The 24,962-nt window shown below is 44.4% G+C and overlaps 1 protein-coding gene across 10 annotated transcripts in view; it reads right to left on the bottom strand.

Moving 5' to 3' along the window:
* Positions 1–24,962, bottom strand: part of PALM2AKAP2 (PALM2 and AKAP2 fusion) — a 538,968-nt gene that overhangs the window by 11,638 nt on the left and 502,368 nt on the right. For 9 of the 10 annotated variants that reach the window (XM_031654861.1, XM_021927808.2, XM_031654859.1 and 6 more), the window contains 2 exons: positions 22,289–24,710; positions 4,556–4,734 (listed from right to left, as the gene is read on the bottom strand). In XM_031654861.1, the coding sequence (XP_031510721.1) occupies positions 4,556–4,734; positions 22,289–24,710 (2,601 nt within the window). The remainder of the gene's footprint in view (positions 1–4,555; positions 4,735–22,288; positions 24,711–24,962) is intronic. The other variant, XM_031654862.1, reaches the window with a different exon arrangement.

Raw genomic sequence — 24,962 nt, 5'->3', positions numbered from 1 at the left:
CTAGAAGTAAAGATGGGGCTGAACATCCAGAAGGCTGTGATTTGGACTCTGGTCAGCATCCCTCCAACTGAGAAAGGCAAAGCAAACCCTCGAGATGTTTATGAGCATCACTGACTTTCTGAGGCTCAGGTCAGGTTAGGGAAATAATTGGCTGGAAAAATACTGTTTGCCTAAATACAGTCATGTCACTTAGGACAGACTGATGAGTCATAGTTTCCTAAAGGGATTCTTCATGCCTGAAGGAAAAACATCCAAATAGTCCATCATTTGTGCCCACTGATCCAAATGTCTTCCAGATCCATGAGTGGGCAACTCCACCTTGGAGGCAGTCCCTTTGCAAGGCATCAAGAAGCCGTTTAGGAAACTAGGATTCACTCGTCCATTAGGAATTGCATGACTGAGCAGAAATGGTATGAGACCCAGATAAGGGGACATTTCTACATAAGAGAACATTTCCAGATAAGAGAAACTCACGATATGAATAGGACTGCTGCATCTGCGTGTGTGGTGCGTGCACTGCACAAAAGCATCAGACTAAAGGGATGAATGGTACTAAAGCCCAGTCTCCTACTCTACCCCCAAAATGTGTGGCTGGTGCAGGGCTGCATCTTCATAGAGGAACAAGGGTGACTTTTTTCCTAATTCACACAAAGGCCTTGCATAAGTTGGTAAACAGCCCTGGGTAAGTGGGTGGGGGTGGGGATAGTAATCCTCCTGTCCTCAGAATTAGCCAAGAGGTCCATTAATAAGTGAGGCTGGAGACACTCATTGGTGACTTCAATATGCAGGACAAAGAAATCAGCCCAGGTGGGTGAAGACTGTGGCCACTAAAGGGAGTACTTTGCTCAAGTTCTGAGTTAGTAACAAATATGGCTGGTTGGGGATAACCTTTGGATAACACCACTCCCTGACTCCCATAAGCCAGGGGCCTCTCTGCATATGACTTTTTATAAAGTGGAAAACTGGAGAGAGCAGGGCCCTGAGCTGAGTCCCGGTGGACAGGACCCCAGAGGCCACCAAAACTCTGATGGTGCTCGGGGCTCGGGGCCTCAGGGGACACTGAAGTTGTTTTGATGGCAAAGATCAGTGTTTCTCACTCAGCAAAACTTCCGCCATAGCTACATTCTGTTCTTCTCCTTCTGTCTTTCACTCTCCTCAGTATCATTGTGTCTAACATATCGCACTTTATACATATTCCAATGATCAGTGCCTGTCTTGTTTTTAACTCTGCTTTCTCCTTAGAAAGAATAAAAAATAATTATTATTTTTGCTTAATTCACAAAGAACTGCTAATTTCAATGGCCAAACACATGGTTGTATTCTAATCATGTGACAGGTACTGATTCTCAGGTATGATTTATCATCTCCAAAAGGGCATGCCAAAACACTGCCAAGTGGCTTACTGGAAAGAATGTTGGCAAATGGAGGTACCAGGGGTGATGCTGCATAACATGGGGAGATGCTGGGTATGTAGGTGTGAGCCACTGAGGTGCTTAGAGGGTGGAGAGTCTCAGAAGCCATGTTTCTCCGTGAGAATAGTGTATGTAAATGGAGGCTAGAGACCAGAATTACTTTACCTTTAAGAGAATTAACTTTATGCTTCTACAGATAGGTAAGCCAGTTACATAACTCAACCCCCCAGCAATCCATCTGCTGTCTATTACTATCCTTCTGGTATTAAAGAAAAAAAATGGAAAAGGGGCCACAGATCAGTCAGGAAAAAAATGAATCTTTGTTCATCCCTACAGGTAAACTTCAACACATTCACCAGTGATTGACATAGATAAAGGAGAAAAGGTCCCCTGAATTGGAAGGGCTAGGAGAGGGCTCTCATTTGAAGCCTGACTGATGATCATATGTTTGCTTTAGAAGCAATCTGAATTTGTTGTTTTAGATTTGAACTCTTAAATGAGCATATAGTGGATTGGTAGATTTTGTCCTGATCCTAAGAATTTTCAAGAACAGCAAACTTGGTTGTGTTGTAACAGCAGTAACAGTGCAAAACATTTGGCTTTGAATCCAAGATCCAGGGATATTAACAGCTTAATTAGTTGGGTCTCTTCCTTTTTCAAAATGTTTATTTACTGGGAAATATAGAGAGAGGAGGCTGCCTCTTCACTTCGTAAGTGAAGGGCAATCAGCGTATTAAAACACTGATTCTAAGCAGCTTCATTCATGCAAAGGAAAAAATCCAACCTGGTTGGCATTTGTTAGGTGGCTGCCAGAGTGTCAGCGTGTGCACGAAAGAGTTTCCAGCCCTCTGCTTTTACGAAATGAGTGAGAACTGCCTCTACCCGTCTGTATGGAGTATTTTTCCCTATCATCTGCACTCCAACGCAAAAGACACACACAAGTGGCAAGTAGAGTGTGCTCAGCAAACACTCGCGTAGGTCACATGCTAAGTGGTTCTACTTGTTCTTCCCCATCCACATCAGAGTGTAGGGCATCCACTTGGCTAAATTCTGCCAAAGCTGCTGATGTATTGAGCAGAGTCGCTGGGAGAAAAGAAACCAGACACCTAGAGCACCAAGCTTCAAAATGATCTAGCCTCCCGAAAATTCTTAAGGTAAACTTTATCCTTTGAAGTGGGGCTTCAAAGAAGGGCTGGTGAAAGTGACTGAGGAGCCAGGGAAAAATCCTACAGGCTCACGAACGGAGCTGCTGGCTCCCCTACAGTGAAGTTCAGCAGTGGAAATGTCTGCAGCAGCTACCCAGGGCCAGGCGTCATCCCAGTGTCTAATACAGTGAACAGCCCAGTAGAATAGCTGCAACCTAATACAGCAACTGAGACAGCGCTCTATGCAGTTCGGGTGTAAACACAAGGGAAAGCCTGGGAGATGCCAAGTGAGTAGCCAGCTGCCAGATATCCATCTGCTTTCTTCCTTTCTTTACCACCATATATTTTGAAAGCAACTTTCAGTATCTGGGCTTCAACTCCAGAAATCCTTTAACTTAGCCAGCTATGATATAAAGGCAATAAAGCAGCAGGGAATTCTTTTTTTTTTTTTGAGACAGAGTCTCGTTCAGTCGCCCAGGCTGGAGTGCAGTGGCGCGATCTCGGCTCACTGCAAGCTCCGCGTCCCGGGCTCACGCCATTCTCCTGCCTCAGCCTCCCGAGTAGCTGGGACTACAGGCGCCCACCGCCACGCCCGGCTAATGTTTTGTATTTTTAGTAGAGACAGGGTTTCACCGTGTTAGCCAGGATGGTCTCGATCTCCTGACCTCGTGATCCGCCTGCCTTGGCCTTCCAAAGTACTGGGATTACAGGCGTGAGCCACCGTGCCCGGCCAGCAGCAGGAAATTCTTACTGTGAACCCCATAGTATTCAAGTTTAAGGTGACCAGATGGTTTATCACCCAAACTGGGACACTTTCAAGGGGGAAAGGCAGGCTGGGTGCAGGGGCTCATGCCTGTAATCCCAGCACTTTAGGAGGCTGCGGTGGGAATATACCCTTGAGCTCAGGAGTTGAAGTACAGCCTGAGCAACATAATGAGACCTCCTTTCTACAAAAAAGTTAAAAAATAAGCCAGGTGTGGTGACATATGCCTGTGGTCCCAGCTATTCAGGAGGCTGAGGCAGGAGGATTGCCCGAACCCAGGAGGTCGAGGCTGCAATGAGCCATGATTACATCACTGCATTCCAGCCTGGGTAACAGAGACAAACCCTGTCTCAACAACAACAAAAGAGTGAAAGGGGATATTAATAATCCCAGCATCACAACGGGCATAAGCCAGGACTGTCTCAGGTAAACTGGGTAGGATCCTCAACCAACCCAAGCTATTTGTGACTTGAGTGCAGTCAGGGGAGGAGGTGGTGACTTCAATATGTGCTAAGAGGCTGGTGCCAGAAGACCCATAGGAGGCTGGCATGAACCCTGAGGCTGATCTCCAGGCTCCTGGGACTGTGTAGAGCAACAGTTCCTACGTCTCTAACTGGAGAAAGAAACCACAGAGCAGATGACTTCCTTCACAGTTAATGTGAACGTTATGTGCAAAGTTCCTAGGGTTTGGGGGTAGCAAAGTAGCCATGTGGTTTTCAACTGTCATTTTAACTGGCTCTTTGCTGTCAAGCTATGCACATGGGCTTGTTAACAGTCCCAAATACACTCGGTCTTTTAAGCACTGTGTAACATTGTTAGGGATTGCCTAGAGGGTCAGCTTTGAAGGAACAGCATCTTCATCCTTCTCTAGAGAAATACAGTCTCTACTGGGCAATGGTAGAAATCAGCTCCCAGGTGTTTAGGGATGATTTCAGGGCCCTTGCATGCTGTCTTTCTATGCACCAAACATCTTACACACTAGCCTTGCTGGTCAACTCCAGCTATCCTTGGCTGCAAACAACCAGCTCCCTGCATGATCAACATTTTTTTTTTTGAAACAGGCAAAAACCCAAACCCAGTTCCAGGCATGTGAAACCACATATTTGAAAACCTATATTGGAACCCTAATGCTGACCAGACAACCACATACACATTTGTGCCTGGACTGGAATGCCACACGCCACACCGACGGCCGCGCTCAGAGAAGTGAAAGAAGGAAAGGAGGAAAAACTTACACTACTATCATCCATTCTCTCGCGCCTTTTAGATTTGTGTGTCTCATAGTCTTCCATGAGGGTCTGCATCAGATTCTTGGGCCGCTGGGTTCCGGCAGCCTCTTCAGGGGCTAAGTCAGGCTGCAAGCTGGGGCCTTCAGTGGTGGGGGATGGAGGAGGTTTGACTTTCTCTATTTTCCCTGAAACAACACGAAGAGAACACCCTTTCTAAGCTTGTCTGCTCATGACTGCTTTTAGAAAGAAGAGAAAACTGGCAAATAAAAGAGCAACAACCTCTGACACAGAGAATGGTACCAGAATGATGGTTAAGTGTAGGCCATTTTATTATATTACAGGATCAAAGCACTTAAGGTTAATGCACAAACCCATCCAAAGATCTCAAGGACACCAAGTTCCAAAAAGTCAGTTAGATCAAACAGGCCCGGCACACAGTCTGCAAATATATGTTGGACAGACAGACACAGTTGTTTTGAGACATGTATCCTATCACAGATCATAGAATTAGACTGTCAGAGGTGGTAGCGCCTTGGAGACTCAGAGACCTACTTCTTAACAGATGAACGAGCTTGAGGCTCTGCCAAGGGAAGGCTGTGCTGAAGTCACAGGGAGCCAGTGATGGTACCCAGGCCTCCTGCTTTCCTCACCAGGGTCTATCCTCTATAGCAGAGGAAGCCAGTTGTCTGCTGACCTGCCCAGGCATTTTGTGCAGACAGCTCACTGTTATAAAACCTTTGAATAAGGATGAGGCTTGTTCTTCTCAGTTCACCCCAGTCTTATACTGGCCAGCTTCATTCATTTACCTCACCTGCTGGGGTCCTGAAACATGAGGGTTTAAGGCATCCCAGACCTTAAGAAGTGTATACCAACAAAGGCAGTGGAAAAGGTGCACACCAGCCTTAGGAATGGGGAGATTTTAGCTCTTGCAATGTCCTCCAAGAATCCTCAGGATGGAGAGATGAGGTCAGTGATTAATTCAACAGTGGTGTGATGACTCTACGCACCCTTACCAAGACCATTTCCATCCCCCCCTCCCAAGAAATGCCTGGCCCTGGCTTCTGGCTTTTCAAGGGGTGGGTTTATTGCCACAGAGCCCCAAATGCACTACTGAGAAGTATCTTCAAGTACAATTAGGATTTTTCCAATTATGCCCTTTGTAGTTGACACGGCTAGAATCTGTGAACAAGGAATGTGGAGAAAACACACAAGATAAATGGGGCTTGCATGGCCCCGTTTGGGAGGGAAAAGGACCATTTGACCTCTTCCAGTTCCAAGCCGAAGATGACTCACCTTTCTTCATCTTACATCCCAGGCTTCTAACTTGGCAACTGCCTGGTGTAGCAGGAATCACAAGTGAAGCCTGGTGTCCATGTTTCTATGTGGGCTGCTTAGCCCTTTACTGGTGCAACCTCCTTCTGATGAGAGCTACAAAGGCCTGGAGTCCAGGAAACCCAGGTTTTTAACTCCTGCTCTTCCAGTACTTGGCTATGTGACTGACTATAGATATCATTTCATATTCCCACTTCAATCATGGGCTGATCACTTAAATTCTCCTAGCTTTCAGCTGTCACATTTGGGGATTAGGTGGAAAATAGGTTTTAATATACAGAAAAGGGCACTCCATTTCATAGCCACATTACATTAATAAAAGTGAGATTCATTGCTTTGATCTAAATTACCAGGATAACTGAAAAGTCTTTTGACATTAACAGTACAATAATAAGTATTTCGAGATCTCCAAATTCACTGGAAAAGGTTTCTATTTTTTATTATGGAAATTAGGGAACACTATAATGACCCCTATAAACATTATAAACATCACCCAGAGTAAACATTTATCAAGACTTTAGTATAATTGGCTCTTCCTTCCTTCCTTAGACTTGCTGAATTATTTTAAACCAATCATAGATTCAGGTCACCTCACTCCTGCACACTTAGTATGCATCTCTGAAAATTCTGATTGACTTTTTAATTGAAGGCTTAAGAAACAATATAGCTCAGTGGTGAGCATGCAAGCTCTGGAGCCAGCCGGTTTGGGCTTGAACCCATGACTTGGCAGCCAAATCACTTTGCGCAAGTTATTTACTCTTTTGATATCTTAGTTTCCTCATCGGTAAAATGAGTATGATGATAGGGGTACCTACCTCAGATAGTTCTTATGAGGACAAAGTTAATATTTATAAGGTTAATATTCAGAACAGAAAGCATTAATGAATCTAGCTACTATTTAATTGGAATCTCAAAGAATAATATGACTATAGGGTGAGATGAACAATTTCATGCATATTCTGCATATAATTTTTGCATCTCTTCTGGGACCAGAAATAGACACCAGTTACCAGGTTAATTTTCATCATTTTCCAGTTGACCTCTCAAGTGTCCGGATCACTTCCCAGCAGCCATTCTTCCAGCATTAAACACCTAGAAAGCACAGCCTATATTCATTGCTTCTAGCTTCTCCCTTTCACACACAGCACAGTGGAACTCCTGTTTATATTTCTGTGAAGGCCATTTTCACATACTGACTTGAATCTTATCTGGTTATTGAAGCTTTTGTCTTCTCAATTAAGCTATAATGTCATCCCGAGGACAGGGGGGTATGTTTCACCTGTCTATGAATCCCTTTAATTCATCTGAATGTAAACTCCATTAGAGTAGAGCTTTGCCTGTCTGGTCATTGCCAGACCCCAGCAGTAGCGGTGGTATACGGCATGAGGTAGGAAATTCATGTTTGTTGAGTAATCAGTAAGTCCATTATGAAATATACATAACAACCACAAGTAAATGCTTATGGATTGGGACAGAATCTCCCACAGAGAATTAGAGGAAAGGGCTTAAATGCCTTCACCAAAATATATGAATTAAAACATTTTAGGTCTACAGAATCACAGACTCAACGGCTTTGGAGTAATAAGCGGATTTATATATCATTACTTTTGTAGGCTTCATGTCATCTGAGCCTTGCAACAACCCTGGGATGTAGTTAGGGTGGATGTCATGACCACAGAGGCCCAGATGCCAACTCCATCCCAAGTTACATGAAATAGTAACAGTCACAGTCTGCAGCCCAAACCCAGTGTTGATGATGGCTGAATTAAATTATGGGATGTATGCAGAAAGAATGCTGTAAAGAGGGTGAAGGATGACTATAGAGAAGTGCTCAGCCATTAAACATTAAAGACATTTCCTGCTTATTGATGATTTCATCCCTAGAGCAAGTTTTTCCAGTTCTAGCCACTAGAGGTCAGAGGAGTAACAGGAAAGAAATGCTGGCTTAGCAGTTCTGGAGCAGGGGCTGCCAGGGACAAGGGGGCTGAGAATGGTCCCTTTGGATAACTGAGCCCATGTTCTGGTTCTATCTACCCACTCAGGAGGGGCTATCACAGGCCCCCAGAGAGAGAAGACACTATGCCTCATCCCCAGACTTCTGGCCATCATTCTGGTCAGTATGAAGGGAAGCTAGCTCAGCCAGGCTTCTCTGCTGGGCCCTGTGATCTCTGATGCTCCTCTCCAAGTATGGTTCAAACCAGGCACCAGAACTCTGGGTGCCATCTTAGGAATCACACAGGCTGCTAAAAGGCTGGAGAGAAACCTGTTCCACACCTGACAACTTCCTCAGAGGTCCAGAGTTGCAGCCAGAGGTCCTCTCCATTAGGATGCTGACAGCACTCCGGATGCTCTTCCCCCAATAGTAGACACTGCAGACAGCACCACTGTCTGGGTCTCGATCATTACATGAGTGTGATACAAATAGTCTGTGCCACAGGCCTGGGAGCTCAATTACATCCTTTTTCATGACCTCATAAGGCCCCTTGAAGTCCCTTGGCCCAGAGGACATGCCCCAGTAGACTCCCCAAACCATGATGGTTACCTTTGGTACTTCTTTTTCACTGCTCCAGGGTGCATCCCACCCAGCACTTCCCCAGTAACCCCAGGTCCAGCTTTGCTTACTCCCGCAAACTTTGCTCTGCTATCGGTTTATTCACCTCATGAATGATTCAATAGCCTGTGACACCTGACATTTGCCCCATTTTCAGTGAGCACATCCTGCCATCCAGTTCCTCACCTGCACTGAACACTCTATAGAACACTTTTTTTTCTTTCATTTTTTTTGAAATGGAGTCTTGCTCTGTCGCCCAGGCTGGAGTGCGGTGATGTTGGTTCACTGCAACCTCTGCCTCCTGGATTCAAGTGATTCTCCCACCTCAGCCTCCTGAGTAGCTGGGATTATAGGCACCCTCCACTACGCCTGGCTAATTTTTGTATTTTTACTAGAGACAGGGTTTCACCATTGTTGGCGAGGCTGGTCTCGAACTCCTGACCTCAGGTGATCAGTCTGCCTCGCCCACCCAAAGTGCTGGGATTACAGGCATGAGCCACCATGCCTGGCCAGAACAGCTCTCCTCAAGGACCTCAGTCACTATCCCTGAACAACAACATGAACACACAGTGCCATGTAGACCTCAGGGCAGACCTGTATTGGTCTTGGCTGACGGCCAGTCCTAACATTTACAGAGCCAGGAACAGGTATAATGTGACCTCTAAAATGAACATAAGGAACCACTAGAACAATGTTAGACTGAAATTCTGAGTGGAGGATAGGAAACATTTGAGTTTATTTCGTAAATGTGATTATATTCAAACTATTCCATCTGGAGTAGCTTTAGACTTAAGCTTTTGAAGGTGTTTGAGGGTAAGTGGCTTCACTTGGTTGACTCCAAAGATGTGTTTGTAACATTATGTCCTGTGACCTTAGCTTTGTAAGATAGTACTTGACACCACAAATAAAAAAATCTTTGGTCAAATTAAGCTTGGGACACACTGGGTTCAAGAAAACAAGGAGGGAGAGAGGGATTTGTTTACCAGAGGACTTCTGGTTTTAGTGTTAATATGATTGGGAAGCTCTAATTCAGGAATGGGAGTATAGCATTTCTCAAGTTTATTTAACCAGAAAACCTCACTTCATAGAATCTATTAAATACCTCAAGAAAAAAAGCCAGGTGCAGAGGCTCATGCCTGTAATCCCAGCACTTCGGGAGGCTTAGGTCAGAGAATCACTTGAGCTCAGGAGTTTGAGACCAGCCTGGTTAACACAGTGAGACCTCATCTCTAAAAAATTTTAAAGTAAGTAAATGAATACAGAAGGGGGGGGGGAAGAAAAACTGTTTAGGAAATACTGTTGTCTAGTGTGCAGTAGTTAACCAGCTTCCAAGGAACTTTTTTGGCCCAAGTTCATTTAATAATTAAGTATGGGCACAAAGCTCATGTACAAGAACGTTCAGCACTGTCTTTTTTTTAACTACAGCAAGATATCTTCCTATTGAAGAATGGTTAAGTTAGCTATGGCTCATTTAGGCAATGAAGTATTATTTAGCCATTATAAATCATGTTTCAGACTCTCAAACTTAGAGGAATGGTTAAGGTCACGAGAAAATATTCAAAATATATTAAGAGAAAAAGCAGATTGCAAAAGTAGAGATATTGCAGGAGTTCAAGAGTGCAGGTGGGAGAGGCAGACTGCCTGGGTTCAAATCCTAGTTCGCCACTTATTAACTGTGTGAAACAAGGCAAAAGTACAAGGCACATGGCAGACACTCAATCAGCATAAGATGAACACTATATGTTGCCTCCTATGGTGGGCAGAACAATGGTCTCACCAACAATGTCCAAGTCCTAATCCCCCAAACCTGTAATACGTTGCTTTACAGGTAAAAAGAACTTTGCAGTTGTGATTAAGTTTAGGTACTTGAAATGGGAAAGCTATCCTGAAATATCCAGTTGGGTCTGATGTAATTGCAGAAAGGAAGTAGGAGGGTCAGAGAGAGAGAGATCTGAAGATGCTGCACTGCTGGCCTTGAAGATGGAGGAACAACAACAGAATGAAAGAGGGAAGAAAGTGAACTCTTCCCCAGAGCCTCTGGAAGGAACACTGCCTGCTGACACATTGATTTTAGCGCAGTCTTAGTTTGAGCTGCCATAAAATACCATAGACTGGATGGTTTGAACAACACACACTTATTTTCTCACAGTTCTAGAGTCTGGAAGTCCAAGATCACGGCGCCAGAATGGTCGGTTTCTGCTGAAGGCTCTCTCCCTGGATTGCAGACAGCTGCCCTCTTGCTGTGTCCTCACACAGTGGGGAGAGAAGCCGTCTGATGTCTCTTCTTACAAAGGCATTAATCCTATCATGAGGGCTCTACTCTGTGATTTCATGTAAACCTAATTATATCCCAAAGGGCCCACCTCCAAATACCACCACACTAAGGATTAAGACTTCAGTATATGAATTTGGGGGAGGGGGTCTCAATCCTCCTTCTGGATTTAAGGTCTAACTTTTAAAAAGCCAAGAATGGGCCGGGCGCGGTGGCTCAAGCCTGTAATCCCAGCACTTTGGGAGGCCGAGACGGGTGGATCACGAGGTCAGGAGATCGAGACCATCCTGGCTAACACGGTGAAACCCTGTCTCTACTAAAAAATACAAAAAACTAGCCGGGCGAGGTGGCAGGCGCCTGTAGTCCCAGCTACTAGGGAGGCTGAGGCAGGAGAATGGCGTGAACCCGGGAGGCGGAGCTTGTAGTGAGCTGAGATCCGGCCACTGCACTCCAGCCTGGGCGACAGAGCGAGACTCCGTCACAAAAAAAAAAAAAAAAAAAAAAAGCCAAGAATGGGGATTCCAAAAGTTCTGAAAATTATTTTGGTCAGATATTCATCCATAGCAGATGAATTTCAGACTTCTGCCTTCTAAAGCTGTAAGATAATGCATGTGTAAGATAATGCATTTTAAAAAATTATTATTATTACTAGCAATAAGGTCTCACTATGTTGCCCAGGCTAGTCTTGAACTCCTGGGCTCAAGAGATCCTCCAGCCTCAGCTCCCCAAAGTGCTGGGATTACGGGCATGAGCCACTGTGCCTGGCTAAATGTGCATTTTTTTACACTACTATATTTGTGGTAATTTGTCACAGCAACAATAGAAACAAATGCAAGTATCAACCCAATATTGCCTTCCAAGCACCTATGGGCATGGAGAAAATCTAGAAAGGTGGCTATTCCTGGGGGAGTAGGATTATGAATCACTTGATTCTTTTTACATTTTTTCTACAATAAGCACACATTAATTTTAAAATATAAAACAAACCAGAAAACTTTTCTTGTAAATATTATTAGCCCATGCTGAGAAAAGCAGATAAACCTGCTTGTTTTAACCTTTATGGACTAGGCAGATCCACAAGCCCTTCCATCATCCCAGGCAGTGCATTCCCAGAGGAGCTCAGAAGGAAAAAAACTGTTCATCTCTGCAATGGTGGTGCTCACGAGACTGTAGCATTGCAAGGTAGACTAAGGAGCAAGGAAAGCCAATGAGTTTCACTCCAAATTAGCTAGTGGTGTCTCCCATCATGAGTGGGAAAGCATAAATTGGTGTTTCCTGCTTATTCATCATGAATAGTTATACCACTGTGGTCCAGAGAAAGCAAGCCATGCCTTGGCTGTGCTTCTGGATTTTCCAGGCAAGACGGATTTCCCTTGGGCATCTGTGGCGGGCTGTGCTGACAGGGGGCAGAGAAAAGAATCTGCAATTCCTCCCACCCAAAGAACCCAAGAGACGGCTGCATGCACTCAGAATACAGCTGTTGTCATCCCTGACAGCCCAAATCCTCCTTCTGGATTTCAGGTCTAACTTTTAAAAAGCCAAGAATGAGGATTCCAAAAGTTCTGAAAATTTTGGTCAGATATGATGATTTGGGTGATTATTACTCTCTCTATGCATGAAGTCTGAGGTCTTAAATCAAACAGCCTTTGTTTCCACATTTCTCAAAAGAAAAGAAAAAGCCATCACCCACGCATATTTAAAAACCAAACTGAACCGAACAAAAACACCCACCAAAGGACACGCCTCAGCCGGGGCCTCCTTCAATGACCTCCTTTCTTCACACAGCATTGGGATAAGGTTGCAAACATCTAAAGCGACCCACAAGTCACCAGAAAGAAATGAGCTCAGACTTGCAATTTCAATTTCTCTTCCTCTCAGTACAAGGGAGCATCCTGCTTGTCAGCCCCAGAGTGCACGGACTTGTGCGGTTCCAGCTGTGGCCCGCACACCAAGAGCTGGTCCCTTCTTCTTTCATCTCCTCCTTTGAAGGCCCCAGGGGTGGGAGAATGTGATGATATGAATCTTCAGATTATAAACCTAGCTCAGAAATGAGAAATACCCCTGCTTGGCAAACAAGTCTGAGAAACTGTCAAATACTATTGCTTAAAGGTAAGTCGGGTTGTTGGACGAGTTGCTGATATAGGGTTTATCCCTATGAACACAACTGGAAGAGGATGAAAACTCTAGAAGGAAAGAAAGAGCTCTGCTCTTACAGGGCAAGCAGAGTTTAAGACCAAAAAGGAAAAAAGTTAATGAAAACAGTAAGAATGAAAATTATGGTGAATAGTAATTCTCCACCAAGATCCTTTTGTTAAATACTTTTCTACCAGCATGGTAGGCTTGGCTGTGTGAAGATTACCTCCTCCCAAAAGAAAAACATTTTTATGGTAATACATGTAATTTTATTGTCACTCAATACATTTAATGATGGATTTTTTACTCTTTAGTTTTTGAAATCATAGTGGACTACTGAAAACTCATTATTCCTAACCTCAAGTTTCCAAGAGAAATATTAATTCTAAGGAAGTAACTGAAAAAAAATCCCAGCTAGGAATAGAAAGCAATTTTATCATATGTGTTCTGTTATTTATCTCAGGCTCACAACTGTGTGAAACAGCAACTCATAAATAATTCTACTAAGGCTTTCTGGACTTTTCTTTCTTGAGACAGGGTCTTGCTTTGTTACTCAGACTGGAGTCCAGTGGCGTGACCATAGCTCATGGCAGTGTTGAACTCAAGCTTAGGCAATCCTCCAGCCTCGCCTCCTGCGTAGCTAGAACTACAGGTACACAACACTAAATTCGGCTATTTTTTTTTTCCATAGAAACAGGGTCTCACTATGTTGCCCAGGTTGGTCTTGAACTTCTGGTCTCAAGCGATCAGCCTCTAGGCTTTTTCTTAAAACAAAAGAGCAACTGTAATGTTGTAATAACAACAATAATAACTCTTACTAGGAGTTTTTTATGTACCAGGCCCTGTCTCAACTTTTATGAGGCTGGTATAACTTTATTCCTATTTTACTGAGGTTTACAGAGGTGAAGTAACTTGGTCACAAAGCTAGCAAGCAGTGGAGTCAGGAATTAAGCTTGAGATACGAATTCAGAGAAGTGACTGTCACATTTTAGCATGCATTCTCCTTGACCAGCTTTTTTACATCACACTTTTTTTTTTTTTTTTTTTTTTTTTTGGAGACAGAGTCTTGCTTTGTTGCCCAGGTTGGAGTGTAGTAGGGGTTGTAGCTCGCTACAACCTCCCGGGTTCAGGCGATTCTCCTGCCTCAGCCTCCCGAGTAGATGGGATTACAGGCATGCGCCACCACACCTGGCTCATTTTTGTATTTTTGGCAGACATGGTGTTTCACTGTGTTGACCAGGCTGGTCTCAAACTCCTGACCTCAAGTGATCCATCCACCTCAGGCTCCCAAAGTGCTGGGATTACAGGCATAAGCCACCTCGCTTGGCCTTCGCATATAAATGTATACTTGAGTAATGGGAAATAAAAGAGAGACTGGTAATACTTGCGAGTTAGATACACACAGGTTTTGAGAAGCCTTTTACTTTACCTTCAAGGCCACGAGAAAGAAAATCTCGTTACAAGAACTACACATGTATTCTTCGGTGCTCTAATGGTCTGTCCACAAACTCTCTGCCTGACCCACCTCACCCCCTAGTTTTCCACCCCATACGTATGTAGCACACAAAGATCAAATAGACCTGAAATGCCAATCTCCTTGGCAAAGTACACAGCAAGTAACTATGGCTAGTAAAAGACACAGTCATATTCTGCCCTGAACTCCAGCAGTCACAGAGGATATCCTGCTCCCAAGCCTGGTTTTGATTACTTCCTATTTCTTACCAAGGAACTTGCAAGAATTAGGTTCTTTGATTCACCTCCTCTTTGTCACCTGAAAACTATGCATCTGTTTTTGTAGATGGCTGAGTTTGATTCCTCAGAAGATGCTCCCCTAACTAACTTGCAGCATGGAGAGGCCATGCAGAAGTAGGCAATGAGGACATCACGTGGTGGCCCAGCACCAGCAGGAGTCAACCCAGACATGTGGATATATCCGAAGACCCAGCACAATCAGCAGGAACAGTGGAACCTGCTTACACCAGGGAATTCAGCTGGTGGGGAACATTCTGCTTTTTCCAAAGTTCTGCTGCCCAGAAGCTGTGATCGCAGGCTTGTTACAGAAGAAAGACTTCTGGGCCCACAGCATCTCAAGAGTGAGGCTGACAGGCAGGTTTAATCATGGCAGTTGCCCTTTCCAAAACTTTAAGGGTAATGTCTAAAGAGAATGTGGAATTCTATACTTTGAAAAGTCCTGATTTCATTGCACACCTTCACCCCTTGCCAAACACAGCTTCAACATAGTCTTTTCTTACCAATTCCTTTCCAAATGGCATGCATTTTTTCAAGAAAACATACTTGCTGGGTTTAGGTAAAGAGAACACAGGGAAGTTATGGTCCAAGGAAGAAAGCTCAATTTTTAAAAGGCAAGGAAAACAGTACATAGTCATGGTGCTCAATGATCACCAGTCAACTAACTTAGTTGACTTTGACCCCACTGAACCAAAAGTGTTCGTGTTTAGTTAACAGAATAATGAACACTTATCCCTGCTCATCCTCAAATTTAAAAATGGCTTCCTTGCTTGAGTACTCAGTTCTTTCAAAGTTTTCAAGGAATGAGCCTGTTTCTGGAGTAAATGGCAGAGTTTCTTCCTGGGAAATAAACTTTCAAAAAGAACTCACAAGAGCAGCTAGGCTAGATGGCTGAAGTGGACTAAGTTAGTCCCTTGGCTATCTGCTCAGATCTTTGGACAGCCTGAGTGATTTTGCCTACTGTAATTTGGGGCATTGGAATTGAGTTCTGAAAGCAGAAAGGAATCATCCTGGGTCACTAGGGAAGCGCTGTTTCATGGCCTCTGAGAGTCAAATTTATATACCCAGGCCACTACAAGAGAAGGATTGCAGAGCTACAGTGGTTCCTAAAAGGAGGATCAGGAAGGACCCAGGAAAATGCAGGGGTTGGGCATGAGACTGGGAAAGGGTAGAGGGAACCTGAGCTACAGGTTGGAGAGAGAAGCTATTACTGCATACCTTGCAGAGCAGGCTCAACAGACAGGAAGGAGAAGGTAGGGGAAAGAAGATGGATTTTGGAGACAAATGAGAGCCTGAGTTTGAAACCAGACTCTCCCATTTTCATGCTGAGCGACCTTGGGCAACTTAATCTCTCTGGGCTCTAGTAGTAATACTTTGAAAAAGAATAATATTACAGGTCTACAACTCTTCATGCATAATTCCCAAATCCAAAAAAGTCTGAAAAGAAAGATTTTTCATAATTTATTTGGCAGCAAAACCTGACATGAGCTGACATGAGGGTCTCCTAGTCTTTCCCCACTTAATGTAACTAATTCTTCTTCTCAAGTTTTAGAGTAGAAATTTAATTTGATCACAGGGTGTTGCCCCAGAACCTGCCAGTTGTGTTAAATAATAGTATATTCATTGCATTACTTTTCTAAATAATAGTATGTACTTTATAAATTCTCTAAAATCAGAAAAAGACTGAATCCAGAAATATATCTGGCCTCAAGGGTTAATTTGTATCTGAGAGGGCTGTTGGGAGGATTCAGTGAGAAAATAAGAAATGTCAAGTGTGAAATAACTAGTATTATATGCAGCTTTAAGGCCTTGATAAATTGTAACTACCATGATTAGACTTGTGTCACCAGAGAATGTTCTAGAAACATGGTGGTGGACAATAACCATCTGTGGACATGCCACAGTAAGCTTTAGCTAGCTTCACACAGCCGGCAGGGCTCGTACAAGCTGCACAGTTGGTGCCTGCCTTGCAGGAAAGAGAGGCACTGAGTACTACCGATGGAGAGCTCTCTCATCATCAATCCTTCCGTCAGATGCCAACACAGGGGCTTCCCCCATGGAGCAATGAGGGCACCTCAAATAAAACCGTGCCTCATCTGGCTCTAATTTAGCATGGCACACTCCACCAAGCTCTGCTTCATGAAGACTGTGTGGACACTCACAAACATATTTTTCCTAAGACTTTCCCTTGTGATATTTGCAGATAATGAAGGGGAAAGAACAAAGACCCAGTTAAGAATCTTTATAATAATATAATGATCACCTCATGTGGAATCTTAAACAGACAGCAGCAGAAGTCAATACTTCCTGTACATCTTACGAAAGTAAGATTTATAACGGTCACATCTTTCCACATATTAGAAGACATGAACAGACACCCCAAGCTGTGGAACTTAATAGCAACCTACACCACCTTCTCTTTTGCCACTCTCCATAATGTAGGTCTCATGGGGTGAATGATCTGACTTGGTAGATAAATTCAACATCTGGCATGAAAACAGAAACTTTCAAAAAACCAAACAAATCATCACCTAACCGTGTTTCTCTGGCATGCTTAGAACTTGGAAGTGAAACCAGGATATCTAATAATAGACATAGATACTAAAGTGAGAACTGTTGGCAACACCAATATGAAAAGACATTTGAAAAGGTCTTAAACTGCAACTTCAATACAATGTTTGGATATCCCACCCCCTAATTCTTTCCTCAAGGGTGTTTTATAGCAGTGTGTGAGTTACCCCTTCAAATCAGGCTCATGTACCTGCAAAGGTGCTTCCTTTATTCTCTCTCTCTCTCTCTTTTTTTTTTTTGAGACATGATCTCACTTTGCTGCCCAGGTTGGAGTACAATGGTTCAATCATAGCTCACTGCAGCCTTGAACACCTGGGCTCAAGCAACCTTCTTGCCTCAGCTTCCCAAGTAGCTGGGACTACAGGCATGTGTCACTACACTCAGCTAATTTTTTTTTTTTTTTTTAAGAGATGGGGCCTTGTTATGTTGCCTAGGCTGGTCTCAAACTCCTGAGCTCAAGCAATCCTCTTGCCTCCACCTCCCAAAGTGCTGGGATCACAGGCATGCACCACCACCCCGGCCTTCCTCCTTTTAGTCTCTAAGTGCCATCAGCAGAGGGCACACATGCACACACTATTGGGAGCATGACTCCTCACATAACATACAGGGTGTTCACCAAGACGGCGCCAGCCTTCCGAAGTGCTCATAAGCAGGAAGAGCTCAATCCAAGCCTGTGAAATGGATTCATTACAACAGGAAGACATCGAGTCCATCAACTCACAGTGAAGGCAGGACAGCTCGGGGTTGTGTTCAGATAATTACTCCTTTAAAAACTCTCACAGGCTTCTCACTGACCACAGTGTAAACTCTAAAGTCTACAACCTTTAATATGATTGACAGAGCTCTTGGTTGTCTGACTCCAAATCAGTTTCTGTTTTGTTTTAAACCTCTTCCTTTAACTTACTCTTAAACATCTCAAATGTGCCAAGTTCTCTATTCCTTTTGAGCCTCTCTTAGGTGCCTTTCCTTCTCCCCTACACCCTGAGCCCAACTTTACCCCTTCATTTCTCAGCTTAGACAGTAATTTCCTAAGGAAGGAAGACTTTCTTTACCCTCCAAATGACATGGTCTTCCTTGTTTTGTGCTCCTACAGGTCTCTGTGCTTCTCTGTCATAAAACTGCCTCATTTGTTTAATGTTGTTTCTCTTACTGAACCATTAAGTTCCCTGAGAGCAGGGACTACACATTTTTGTTCACCTCTGTATAAACAAATGTCATTCAAATTCTATTAAAGTGGAGCTTCTTCCTTTAAAAGTCAAATAAGGGCCAGGCATGGTGGCTCACGCCTGTAATCCTAGCACTTTGGAAGGCCAAGGCGGGTGGATCACTTGAGGTCGGGAGTTAGAGACCAGCCTGGCCAACATGATGAAACCCTGTCTCTACTAAAAATACAAAAAACAAACAAACAAAAAAATTAGCTGGGCATGGTGTTGGGTGCCTGTAATCCCAGCTACTCAGGAGGCTGAGGCAGGAGAATCACTTGAACCTGGGAGGTGGAAGTTGCAGTGAGTCGAGTTTGCCCCACTGCACTCCAACCTGGGCGACAGAGCAAGACTCTGTCTCAAAAAAAAAAAAAGGTCAAATAAGAACCAACAAGGTAATTTCCAGATACCTGGTCATTAACAATGACTATATGCTTTTCAAAACAGAACTTCTATCATTCATTGTCCATCTTTTAAAAGCAAAGACACTAAAAGCAAAACCAAACATCATTTCCACACCTGGGGGATGGGGTTTCCGTCTAGACTTTTGTATGGAAAGAATTAGAAGATTTCTCCTTCCTTACCACATCTTGGCTTGGATTTTATTTGCTTTAAGGTTTTAGGATTCCAGCATGCCACCAGCATGATTTCTACCATAGAAGTTAAAAATTGTATTTTTCATCACCAAGTATCCAATCATCAATCTGAGTCACACAACAAACTAGTGGAGTCACTTCTGGCATAAAATATGAAATGTGCCATAGGAACTTGGTAATATCTCCATTCACAAAACCATTGGAGCCAGGAGTTCTGACCCTAGTCATGAATTGTCTAGTTTGGCTGCTCAGAGTCATGTGTCAGCCTTCTCCCTGATCATGAACTTGGAGGTTGGCCAGCCAAGCAATACTCCAAAGATTTCCAGGCATGAACAGGAAGAAAATTGTATTTTACATTCCATTTCGTTAAACTCATGTTGTAATTCTGGGAAGCCCGGGTGCCTGCTTTAAATGTTCTACAGATAAACATGAAGAAATGACATGCATGCATATCATTATCATGATTGTACTCAATATGACATCAAGACTAGAGCAGACTTGCACGGATGAATTACTATCCCCCTGTAGGGAGCAGAAATCAATCCTATGAGGGTAGGATATGGGAGAACAGATCAGTATCAGCATGGAGGGAAGTACTGGGGAGACTGATACTGGGTTGCTGAGATGCCACTGGCAAGCCTTAGGATGCTGACTTGTTTAAGGCAACCTTGGTCCTGGTGGGGAAGCCTGATGGACAACAGCCGGTGGGGGAATCAGGAGAAAGCATTAAAATGTCTTTATATTAGACAATTGTTTATGTGCTGGAAATAAAGTTGGAGGTAATATGGTGAGGGGTTCGATTAACAGACAGAGCCAGAGAAACCTGAACATACTCATGCTATGGTCTGAATGTTTGTGCCCGCCCCCCACCTTATTCATTTGTTGAAACTTTATCACCAATTTGATGGCATATATTAAGAAAGTCACTGCAGTCTTCCTCTTCTTCCTCCCTTTCCTTTCCTTCCCACACAATTCAGTCCAAAAGTCACTAGGCCAGGCTGAATAAGATGGTACCTGCTGTAGTGTTGGAGCCCAGGGAGGGTAAGGAGGGTGTTGGTGAAGGGGGGTGGCAGTGGCCACCCAGAAATGATATTGGAGCCCAAGTTTGGTGAGGAAAACAGGAGACTGGTTATACTGGAGTGAGGGGGAAGGAGGGCTAGTTAAATAATAAACATATTACAGATAATAAAAACTAAGTTTTTATTAAAAACAAAACCTTGTTGTCAAGAAGGTGGTTACAAATATGGAAAGGGAGAAAGTATGAATGAGCCTTTTATTATATAAGAATTAAAAAGCAATGGGGCAAACTCATGGTTTTCAAGAGAGATGTGTATAATTTCTAATTCTGTCCACTGAGAGTGCCCGGGGCCAGCGACAATGCAATAACAATGAGCACAGCTCGCACTCAGATCTTTGTTTGTAAATACCATTCTCCATCATCAGAAACTAGTGCTCTTTGGAGAGACGACTGATTTCAGGGTTGGGAAAGTATAAGATGAAACTGGAATATCTTGTGATGCCAGAAATTGAGGAAGCATTCAAAGGATAACGGGGACATCTCCAAAGGACATATAAGTTAGCCAAAAGGGGCTCCTGTGAGCAGTAACTGAACAAGTTAAGGATAAAAATAATAAAAGAAATGAATTATAATCCATTGAATATCACAGGAATCCATGAGATCATACCAACATAAATAAATGAAGTTTGATAAGAAGTGGGGTGAAAATTGCATAATACCAAAGTATTGCCCTACAAAATATATACGAATTACAAAAGAAAAAAGTAACTACTGTGCAGAAGCCTGGCAGACACTCCATCAATGGAGTGATCATAATCAATATTAAGTGATCAGAGTTGACATCTGTCCCCATAATGGGACAAACTAATACCACATGCTACCTGTTTGGATACAGTGAGAACACAGCATCAACTTAGTGGGATTCCTACCAAAGAGGCACAACCTGAAAATAATCATATGAAAGCATCAGAGACCCACATTAGGGAGCAGTCTACAAAATTGGGGGTGATGGGGTATCATATTGGCAATTTACTCTCAAATGATTCAAAATAGAAAGACATTTGTACTGTACTTGGGAACTTTTCTTTAGGTTGGAGATTCTTTCAAAATTTAAAAAGTTAATGAGAAGAGTGACCTTGTGTTATTGTAGATTTGATGGAAGCCAAGTGTCAAGATAAGATTAAGATCTGGATGGACCAAGATAAGTGTCAACAATTATACTTTAGGGTAATGATTCTGAAATTTTCTCCAGTGAAACATCAGTTTCTCCCCACCAGTCCATTATGAAGCAATAGTTTTGTAAAATGCAAAAATCCCACGCTTGGATTTCAGGACAATATCGTATTGCAATAAGAGTTTTCAAATGCTTACTCTCAATGTCTGAACTTAGAATGAACCAGTAGCAAATGATTTCTGGACTAGCTTGGACCACGCTTTGAGCAGTGTTTTCTACAGTTGAAGATGCGTGGATCCCTGATTGCCATCAAATCCACAGTTGAAGATGCGTGGATCCCTGATTGCCATCAAATCCACATGGAAAATCAAAACAACTGGTCACACTGTTATCCAAATGGTAGCAATAATAATTAGCACCCTAATTAACATCAACCATCTACACAAAGTATTCAAAAAAGGGACTGCCCAGGCAATATGAAGGGATTAAACACTTGCCTTTGTGAAGAGTCATTCAACTTCTCGAAAGGGGTCACATGACAAGAAAAGATGTGCCCACCCCTGATTCCAAAGTAGTTGCTTTGTGGTGACTTCAGAAGAAAAACCCAGTTACACAGAAGATGAACAAAAACATTTTGCATGGACCAGTCTGCAATGCCAAGCCATGACTATCATTGCTGGGAAGAGAACCAGCATTCAGAAGGGGTTAGTAGAGGACAGCTCCCAAATCAGATGGGTTTAACTTAACTACAGATACTGAGGGTCAAGCTACTGATTCCAACATAGTCCACACACGGGCCCACTCTGGTTCTATGCCACAAACAGCCTCTCCTTCATACAAGGGCAGGCTTTCAAGTAAAAGAGAACAATTCTTTATAACAAACCAAGTCCAAAGCAGAACAACAAAAAAGGAGCGATTACATCCTCTGGAAAGTGGCAAACTCCATCCAAGCTCAGGGTGCTTCTAGAGGACACTCTGACACTTTTGTGGCATGTTCCTGTATGCTGGAATTCTCATGCTAGTGTCCCCCCAACACTTATTCCAGACACACACAGAGGAGGCTCCACATAGAAACCCATGAGCTGGAATCAACAACAACAGACTGCTGTGGCATGTCTCTCATGTGAGGCACCTCACTTACCTGGGGCAGTTTTATAGCATGTTCTGGAGGGCAGCGATGGGGCGTTCTTTGTCCTGGGGCTCTGTGTACTCTGCAAGACTTGTCTCTGCCTCTTCAGCTCCTCTTCCCTTTCCTGAGCTGCTCGGATCTCTTCCTCGATCATGGACAAAGTCCGCTGTTTCCTGGACCTCAGCTTGAAGGGTCCAACCATCACGTCGGATTCTTGAGTGGCCAGGAGGGAGGCTGTGCTTCTCAGCTCAGCTGCCTCCGAGTACTTGCTGAAATAGCTTCCTTCGGGCCTGGTCTCCTCCATGTTAATCGGGCCACTGGGTTGCACAGCTGGCAGTGGCTGGGGGGGCCCCCTTTCCCTGAGTGCCCTGTCTTCAGCAGGCAGAATCTTTGGTAATACATCCCTTTTCTCTTGAACAGGAGAAGACACCTGAGGTGGCTCAAACATGCTCTGAGGCTTTTCTGAGCCGAAAGCCCCAGCTTCAGCTTCCTCTACAGTTGCTTCAGGTCCCTGTTGCTCTGCTCCATCCCTGCTGGTTTTAGACACAGCTTTATCCACCTGCTCGGCTATGGCTTGCTGAATGGCATTCTGCACCAGGAGGCCAGCCTGATACTCCAAGGGATCATCAACCGACGGAGAGTCCCCCAGCGTGGAGGAAGGGGAATAGAAACCATGATCGCTAAATGACTTGGAGACGCCTTCTCCTCGGCCCTCTGAGGGGTTGTCAGTTTGTGGCGTCTGCGGCAGAGAAAAATCAGCCAGTGAATTTTCCTGGAGGGCATTGGTTGTCTCATTGGAGGCCCCACTGTCACTGATGTTGTCCATGCTGAAATCATTGGATAGGGTCTCCAGGACTGTGGTATCCTGAGACCTCACCGACAATTCATCAAGACCAGAGTCAAGCTCCTCTTGGGTCAAGGAGACATTGACAGATTTTGAGAACTGATCCAAAATCCCATGGTCATCATCCTTGACCACGGTGAGGACGGCCCGGGCGCTCGTAAATTCTCCATCCTCTGCCCACAGTTTAGATAAGGGCCCACGTTTAGAAGGCTCGCTGTAGGGCCCTTCCTTCCCCTGAGGGGCTGTGTTGCCCTGGCTTCCTGCTGCCGATGGGGTCTCCAGGGCACCGGGGGATTTCTGTCCCTTGGTGGCTGAGGCACCACTGTCTTCTGGAGGTCCCCCGACAGAAGGTGGTCTTGGATTAGTCAGTGGCTTGTCTGAGTTTACTGATCCCAGAGGCCTGTAGAAAGGCTTGATGGAGAACAGCCTGGGTGTACTCTGGCCCTTGGCCACTGCTTGCCTGGAATTCTCCATCAGCTGAAATTGTTTGCGAGCAGCAGAGAAATCTATCTGCTCTGTGACAATGTCCTCCTTTGCTTTGTCAATCATGCTTGCGTATTCATGAGAAGAGGCAGGGGCTGTGCAGAGCTGCGATGGGGGCTGCTGCTGCTGCTGCTGCTGCTGCTGTAACTGTTGCTGCAGCAGCAACTGTTCCTGCTGTGCCCTTTTCTCCTTGCGCTCCTTGTACTTTTTGTGCGACTCCAGATGTTCCTCGTCCAGCTGCTCCTCGATGGTTTTTTCCTGCGGGGGATTCCACCATTTTGCTGCAATGCCAGGATTCTTCTTGACGGCCTGGCTGCGGATGAGCTCCCTCCTCTCCTTTTCCAACTCCAGCATCTCTTCCGAAGGCCTCACTTTTCTAACGCAGTATTGTTCTTTCTCACGCTCGTCATCCTCAAAGAGCTTGGAGGGCTTCTTGTCCTCATGGAAGGCACGCAGCTCAAACTTGGCCTCCTTCTTCAGTGTGGTGAGAGTGAACTCTCCGTCTCGGGAAGAACACCATGAGCTGGTTGAGGAGCTGGGGCTGACAGGGGCCTGCAGGCTGTCCCCCAGCACATCTCTAGGCTGGCTGGGGGAATGGCCATTTGTTCTTTCTGCCTCTGCCATGGGGTCAGGGCTGCTATTACTGAGCTCGATGTGAGGCGGTGCCTGCTGGCTAGCTGTTCTCTCAGTGGGTTCTGGTTGGGCCGTCTCGTGGACAGCGGGGCTTAGGCCGCCCACCAGGACCACTGCACCAGGCTCTGGGGAGGATGTTCCATTGAATGTTCCGTCCACAGCAGAATCACAGCAGTTGGCCTCCAGCACCTCATCTAGATAGCGGATCTCTCTGGCAACATCGTTATCCAGGGATTCGTGGTGATCAGTGAGGAGGCCATTATGTGGGGGTGAATAGAAAGGGGAAGGGTGGTCCATGGGATGTGGGGTAGAGGTGATTCCAGGAACACTTTTACATTCTGCAACAGACACCTCAATTTCCATGTTCTTGTGATCTGGGGAAAGAGAGCTGGTAACAGGCTCCAGGAGGGTGGCACTATAGTCGTCTCCCTCGCTTTTTAGTCGGATATCATCCTCAGAAAGCTGGGGAGGCTTCTGGAATAAAGAGAAAACAAAAGTCGGGGTTAAATACTGCATCTCTTATGGATGTGAATGCTGACAAACTGACTCATAACTAAGAGGAAGGAAAATGGAAACCACAGTGACAAATTCTTTTGAATAGAAATTTCCTAATAATCCCTTAAATGTTCATTTTCTTGTAGTAACGGGTGCCCAACCCTCTCTATTTTACAGATTCCATTTTGTTTACATGCTAGTGCCATTTTTAAATTTTATCTAAGGTGGAAG

Source organism: Papio anubis, chromosome 13, assembly GCF_008728515.1.
Source record: "Papio anubis isolate 15944 chromosome 13, Panubis1.0, whole genome shotgun sequence".
Taxonomy (NCBI): domain Eukaryota; kingdom Metazoa; phylum Chordata; class Mammalia; order Primates; family Cercopithecidae; genus Papio; species Papio anubis.
Note: the sequence above shows the minus strand (reverse complement) of the source record. Positions and strands in the feature narration are given on the sequence as shown.